The sequence below is a fragment of the Mustela nivalis genome (genome assembly GCF_964662115.1).
Source record: "Mustela nivalis genome assembly, chromosome: 10".
Taxonomy (NCBI): domain Eukaryota; kingdom Metazoa; phylum Chordata; class Mammalia; order Carnivora; family Mustelidae; genus Mustela; species Mustela nivalis.
In genome coordinates, this window is record NC_139029.1 from 109,624,715 (window position 1) to 109,632,223 (window position 7,509).

General features: G+C 47.4%; 1 protein-coding gene across 11 annotated transcripts in view; it reads right to left on the reverse strand.

Moving 5' to 3' along the window:
• TUFT1 (tuftelin 1) overlaps window positions 1–6,469 on the reverse strand; it is a 48,643-nt gene extending 42,174 nt beyond the window's left edge. For 3 of the 11 annotated variants that reach the window (XM_082685872.1, XM_082685873.1, XM_082685867.1), the window contains exon 1: window positions 6,311–6,453. In XM_082685872.1, the coding sequence (XP_082541998.1) occupies window positions 6,311–6,370 (60 nt within the window). In that variant the 5' untranslated portion in view covers window positions 6,371–6,453. Of the gene's footprint in view, window positions 1–5,491; window positions 5,792–6,310 lie in introns of those variants that run through there. The other 8 variants (XM_082685871.1, XM_082685868.1, XM_082685875.1 and 5 more) reach the window with 5 other exon arrangements.
• Window positions 6,470–7,509: the final 1,040 nt, after the last annotated feature.

Below are 7,509 nucleotides of genomic sequence, written 5' to 3' on the forward strand. Positions count from 1 at the left end.
ATTTTAAATGGGTTATTTGTGCAGTCTATGAATTATAGCTCATTAAAGTAGTTACAGAAAAATTAGGCCCAGAGTAAACCTTCAATAAATCATAGCTTTAGTTAAGAAAAATTTGGGGGGCACCTGGGTGGCTCAGTCGGTAAGCGTCTGCCTTCAGCTCAGGTCTCAGGATCCCAGTGTCCTGGGATGCAGCCCTACAATGGGCTCCCTGCTGGGCGGGGGAGGGGACCTGCTTTCCCTCTCCCACTCCCCCTGCTCATGTTCCTGCATTCACTGTCTCTCTCTCACTGTCAAATAAATAAATAAAATCTTTTTTAAAAATTTTTTTTAATTTTTTTAAAAGATTTTATTTATTTGCGAAAGAGAGCATGAGTGAGGGACAGGCAGGGAAAGGGAGAAGCAGGCTCCCTACCAATGTGGGGCTCAATCCCAGGACCTAGGGATGATGACCTGGGCGGAAGGCAGGCACTTAAATGACTGAGCCACCTAGGCACCACCTCCCCCCAACCACCAAAATTTTAAAGGAATGGAACTCAGGAAAGACTTAATATTAAACTAATTCAGCTTCTGAGATCCTAAAGGAATAACACCTATTCCAGGGTAAAGACAAAGGTTCAGGCTGTAGCTGATGAAAAAATTCCAAATCCACCCAGGTGTTGTTTAGAGAAACTCTCTGGCCAAGACTGATCAAGACAAAAAAAATTAGAGAGGCACCTGAGTGGCCCAGTTGGTTAAGCAACTGCCTTCAGCTCAGGTCATGATCCTGGAGTCCCAGGATGGAGTTCTGCGGACTACCTGCTCACTAGAGAGTCTGCTTTTCCCTCTGACCTCTCCCCTCTCATGTTCTCTCTTTCATTCTCTCTTTTTCTCTCTCAAATAAATAAATAAAATCTTTCTTTAAAATTAGAGATGAGTAAAGTGTAAATATTCTGAGGAAGGGTAATGTTGATAGATTACTTAAAGGCAATCAGCTTACCAAAGAGTTCAGAGCATCATGGGACATCAGCTACTTCGGCCATGAGTCAGAAAAAGGAGGAAGAGCAAAGGGGCCTAGAACAGGATACCAAAATATGATTCCTGACCATCACTCTTCCAAGACCCATCCTGGTTGAGCTGGTGATGACAAAGGTTACTCTAGGCCGACTGCGGACCCCTTCTCCTCCTCGAGACCCTCCACTGGCAGAGGTAAGGGGAAAGGAACAGAGAAGCATAAATGTGAACATAATGAAAAGAAGCATACCTCGACCAGACCAGAGAGTTCCCAGACTCTTACTCCACCCTTTGGGCAGGTGTCTCACGAGAGGCTGAAACAGTCTCATCTAAGCTAGTAGGCAGAGCAAACAGAAAATAACAGCTAGCACCTGAGCACTGACCATGGTCCAGGCCTGGGGCTTAATGTTTCACATACATTTTTTTTTTTAAGATTTTATGTATTTATTGACAGAGATCACAAGTAGGCAGAGAGGCAGGCAGGGGCTGGGGGTTGGGGGGGAAACAGGCTCCCTGCTGAGCAGAGAACCGGATCCAGGACTCTATCCCAGGACCCCGGGATCACGACCTGAGCTGAAGGCTGAGGTTTTTACCCACTGAGCCACCCAGGCGCCCCTTCACATACATTATTTTATTTAATACTCACAACAACCTTAGAAGGGTGCAATTATTATCCCTGTTTTACAGATGAGGAAACTGAGATGGAAAAGATTAAGTAATTTACTGAAATGATCTTGGGCAAAGCCAACTTCAAAGCCCTGACTACAACCCCACTGTAGAGTCAGAGGCTCAGGACCCGGCTCTTAACCACAATGCTATTAACAGAAATCAGAGTTTAGCCCAAAATTGTGATGTAAATACACTGGGAGGATGGGAGAAGGGAAATAGAGTATGGAAGGGGTGGGAGTATAAACTTTCCTGTAATTCCTACAGCAGGAAGTCAATAGTTGTCTGAAACTGATTAAGTCAAGAAGTATCACTCTAAGAATATTATTTAGAAACATGGGGGTAACACCTGACAAAAGTGCCAAAAGCTGAAAGTGGTCTCTCCCATGGGGCAGGGATTGGGGCAGGAAACTTCTTGTTACTTTCTCTTAGAAAGTCTTTTGATAATATTAGTCTTTTAAAAATCATGCACATATATTTGATTAAAAAATGATTTATAATTAAAAAAGAGGGGCACCTGGGTGGCTGAGTTGGTTAAGTGTCTGACTTCGGCTCAGGTCATGATCTCAGGCTCTTGGGATCGAGCTCCACGTTGGGCCCCAAGTTCACCACGGAGCCAGCTTCTCCCTCTGCCCTCCCAGCTTGCTCAGCCTCGAGTGCTCTCTCTCTCTCATATAAAGAAAATCTTTGAGAAAGAAAGAGAGAAAGGAAGGAAGGAAGGTAGGAAGGAAGGGAAAAAGAGAGAGGGGCACCTGCGTGGCTCAGTCAATTAAGTATCTGACTTCAGCTCAGGTTATGCTCGCAGGGTCCTGGGATTGAGCCCCATGTTGGGCTCTGCACTAAGCATGGAGTCTGCTTGAGATTCTCTCTCCCTTTACCTCTGCCTCCACTCACTCATGCTCTCTCTCTCTCTCTCTCTCTCTCTCTCAATAAATAAATAAATAAAATCTAAGGAAGGAAGGAAAGGAGGAGTGCCTGTGCCTGGCTGGCTCAGCAGGTGGAACATGCAACTCTTGATCTCAGGGTCAGCGAGTTCAAGCCCACGTTGTAGCCAACGTGGAGCCTACTTAATAAAAAAAAAAAAATTTTTTTTTTAAAGAGAAAGAAAGAAACAGATCATTCAAACTGAAGTCTAACATAGTAAACTTCTGTTGCTTTTCCCACACAGCTTCCATCTTCCTCTACCAGTAATAGCACTTGGGTTTTGCTTTGCACACTCTCCCTCCTTTACAGGAGAATCTGGTGAGCCTGTCCATCAGGGAACACCGTATTGCCCTGGCCAAGGGGGGCGAGGGGCCCATGAAACCCTCTCCTTAGAATCTTGGACAGAATGACAAAAACACTGGGAACCAATTCACCCAGATGTAGAAACCCTTCATTAGTCCCTTCCACTTAGCCAGATCCAAGACCCTCCAAGTACAGCTGACACAATGTTCCATTAGTCTCAGGAGTACCACTTAATGACTTGACAACTCTGTGGTTATGCTATGCTCACCAAAAGTGTAACTACCATCTGTCACCACACACTGCTATTATAGCAGTACTGAAAAACAGGGAAGGCTTCACAACTTTGAATGTCACCCTGGCACAGGGGCCAAGCCAATCTTCTCCGTATCCATTCAGTTTTAGTCCATGTGTTGCCAATGCAAATAGCTTTGGTCCACACTTTTTAAGCTTTCCCTTAAATTCTGATTGGCCATTTTGTTCTAATAAATTCCTCTTCTGCTTAAGTTAGCTAGAGTCCCTCTATGCTGCTTATTACCAAAGGAACTTAATGGAATGTCTAATAAAAATGTTTGAGGTTACTTTGTGCGTCCATCTGTCAGTATAACTTACTACAGTAGCTTGCAGACTCCTCTGACCTAAAAGATTTACCTCAAGATCTAATAAGCACACACAGGCACACACACTTATACTATGTATACATATAACTGAAACCACATCTTTGCTAAAATGTCCACCCTAACACTCTGATAGTGCTAATTCTATTTCTTTTGTTTTGAAGACTTTATTTTGTTTAGAGCAGTTTTATATTTACAACAAAATCTATAGGAAGGTACAGAGATTCCTCTTATACTCCCTACCCCCAAACAGGCAGAGCTTCCTCCCTTACCTATCTCACTCACCAGAATGGCACATCTGTTACCAAGAATGAACCTACACTGACACATCTTAATCACCCAAAGCCCCTGGATCCCCTTAGAGTTCACTCAAGTAAAGTAAATAATGTACATTTTGTGGGTTAGGGGAAAAAAAATCCTCTGCGCTCTATTTCTTTCCCCTCTACCCTCAAAACTCCTGGCAGCCATTGATCTCTTCGTTGTCCCCCCAGTTTTGCCTAGTCCAGAATGTCATGTAATCGGAATCCATTTCTTTTCTAATACTAGGGCTCGAACCCACTAAGTTGACTTCAGACCCACTGTAGTCATGATCTGCTGTATGAAAAACATTGGCTCACCCTACCTGCTGCATCTGCCTCTAACAATAAAAATAAACCAGAGAGGTATTAGCTGTATTTCCACATCCAAATGTGATGCACCAAGGCACTCAGCCTGCCTGGCAGGGAAACACCAACAGAGTCCCAGAATCCTCACTCCCACTAGGATGCAGAAGCGGGTTAAATTGTCTATACCCCTGACACCAAGGAGGAACATCTGTTCATCTACATATCCATTCACTCACTTTGAGCATGCACTGAGCATTCATTCGATGGTGTGAATATTCTACAGCTTCCTGGGGACTGTCTAGAGCCATAAAGTCTATCTTCAGGCTGGCTCAGAGGAGAGAGGAATCCAGGGACAGATCCTATCTCCTGACTGATTGATTGTTTTTCATTTCCTCCCTACTCCTGAACTGCTCAGGAATGTCTCCAAGAACAGATTCCAGCAATGCTTATTTCATTCACAGCTTTAAAGTAAAATACCTCTAAAGTCTAGCCTATGAAGAAGGAATAAAAGGAATTTCTATTTCCCCTTGTTCTAGAGATCTCTAATTAGGTTTAAACTAATCCATGGCTGTATACTGACTGAATTCCTTGCTTACTATTCTACAGATTCTTTCTCCCTCATGAGGCAAGCAACAAAATATCAAGGGACAGAAGAGTGTGTCAAATCATTCTCAACAGTACCAATACACTGGTCTTAAGATCTTTCCGGATCTCTTTTTTACAGCAAACAAAAAGAAGCCCAACACCCCTCTCCTTGATTTTCCTCATACCCTTTTCCCTGCCTCAACCATTCCAAGACAGTGAGTAAGAGCACATAGTAGGTCTTAGGGCTGACATAATAGAGGATGGATTTCTTTATTATCTTCAAAGTTGCACTGCTGGGGGAGTGGAGGGTTGGGCAGTAACAAGACCTGTAATGTGGGCAGAAAGACTCACAGACCGGACAGAAATGGAGAAGGGACTGTGAACAAATTAAGTGATTATCTGTACCCTAAACTTGAAATGAGAAACTATTCTACGAGTTATTTTGAAGAGCCATAATCCAGGTGCAGCTGGCTTAGCTCCCCCAGGGAACATGCTGAGACTGGAACCCAGAAAGGGAATCAGATACAGAGTGGAGGGAGGGGAAATGGAGGGATACGAACGCCCCATCATCCTGACTCCCATTTCACTCTCATCCACAACAGCTTGAAAATCCATAAAACAGTACACACCCTTTCTGGGTCAAGTTCCCCAGCAAAGCCTAGAAACATTCAGACACAAGTTACCTTCCTCTGCCTCTGGAGAGAAAAAATCATATGGTCGGTCACCTGCGGTGGGGAGAACAAGGACAGGGAGCCAGGGAGTGAGGGAAGCAGCAGATGTATTAGCGCTGCAGAACGCCCCTACCTCCCCCAACCTCACTTCGTCCGGAAGCTCTCGCGTGGGTCACTTCCTTCCCTTTCCAGCCTAGGTTCTGGCATCTCCTTCATCCACTTGCCCAGGGCTTGGTAGCTGGACCCGGAAACGAAGCGAAGAAACCGTCCCAGGAAACTACCGGCTGGCCGATGGGGGAAGGGGAGGCAGGAGGACTGCAAGGGGAAGGAGAAATCCGAGCAGAGAGGTGTCCCTCAAGCAGACAGCCCTATCCCTCCCAGCGAAAGGCGGATTTCCTGGCCAATGTCGGCGTACCTAGAGTCCTACCGCCCCACCCTTTGGTCCAAGCCCTGGGATTTGACTCTCTACCCAGTCTTCTTACCGATCACCCAGAGCACCATTAAATTATCTGAAGGGCCTCTGAGAACACCAGGAACAACAGAAAAGGCTAATCTCTCCCCGTCGGGTACTCAAAGTACAAAGAGCGCAAAGACCCCGTTCCAGGAGCTCGTTTATCCCACGACGCAATCTACTGCCCACAGGACGCCTGAGTAGCGCGCACCGGATATTCGCGGGGGTCCCGGGCAGGAGACGGGGTGTCCTTCCAGAGGGCAGGGACGCCCGAGTCCCGGAACAGCCTTCCTGCCGCGACTCCCCAAGAACCCCACTGCCAGCCACGCGGCGGTAGAAAAAGAGAAAGAGAAGTGCGGCGAGGAGCCCACGGCACCGAGCCGGCCCCAAGCCGGCCCCAAGCCGGCCCCAGGTGATGTCAGCGAACTCCGCGCGGGGCATGGGAGGGACCGAACGGGAAACCGAGAATACCGGGCGGGGCGGTGGGCCACTCTCTCTTACCGCGGCCTGCCCCTCCGGGTGCACGTCCACCAAGGTACACCAGTTCTGTGTCCCGTTCATCTTATTTCCGCGGGGGTCGCAGCGCGGAGGACTAACCTCCGCCCTGCCGGCCGGCGCCTACTAAGCAGGCGCGCGCGGAACCGCCCCCTTGTTATAGGCGCGTCTTGGGGCGGTGACTGCCGATTAAACACGCCCCAAAGATTCCGTTCGCCAATGTGAGCGAAAGAGCAGGATGGGCGTGACAGAGAACCAGCAGGACACGTCCATCTGCGCTAGCTCAGATTTACCTAAAGGTGGGGCTCGGAGGCTATCTAAGGCTGCTTAACCCAAATTTTGTCCGGTGTGTTGTTGCATCTCAAACATTCTTCGTTAATCTTGCTGTTGTTCCCTTTTCAACTCCAAGGTCAGTATTGGTGGAAGAGAATCACCCTACCTTCCCCTTAGAGGAGGAGTTGGAAAAAAGCTTCCATACGCTCTCCTCTCCCTATGTAGGCCACCTTTGTGGAACTGAGCATGGTAGAAATGCAGGCACCAGAAGCCAACTCACTCAGACTGGCCTAAGCCAGTCTGGCAGGTGCCCTGCCCTGGCAGGAAGCCCAGGCCAAAGTCAAAGCCAGCTTGGATCTGGGTGGGGTTTGTTTTGTAGAAACTATTATACCAAAGCTGCCCTTATATGGTTGGGAGAGGCGGGACACGTTGCCTTAAATGGATTTTGTATTCTTGAGGAAGGATGAATTGAACATCAACTTCTCCAATGGCATCTGCTCCCCAAAGCCAGATTACCATTTTAAGGGCCCTCAGGAGAGGATCGCCCAAGGATGGAGTCTCTAACAGCCTGGCTTTTCGCTGCAAGTTGGGGACTCTATGGGGCTGTGGTCCACCTGGAAAGCAGGCAGGAAGTCTGGCCCACTCTTGAGTGGGCAGTGTCCCTGAATCTGACAATGGCTCTGATGAACAGCGAGCTCCCTCAAAGCAAAACAAGAGCAGGAGTGCCAGAAATTTTTCTACTTCCCCAGGTAGGGACTGGGTCCCATACCAGTTGGGAATGAAATGTCTTTGTACATGGGAGGTGAATGCTGGGGACATCCCTGTGCCCCAAAGGAATAAAACCCAGTTCTGATTTGTCTTCTTTAACCCTCAGATACAGCATTTACTGGCTTTTCTACTCCCAGAAGGTTGTCTAGGAGAGAATGCAGGTG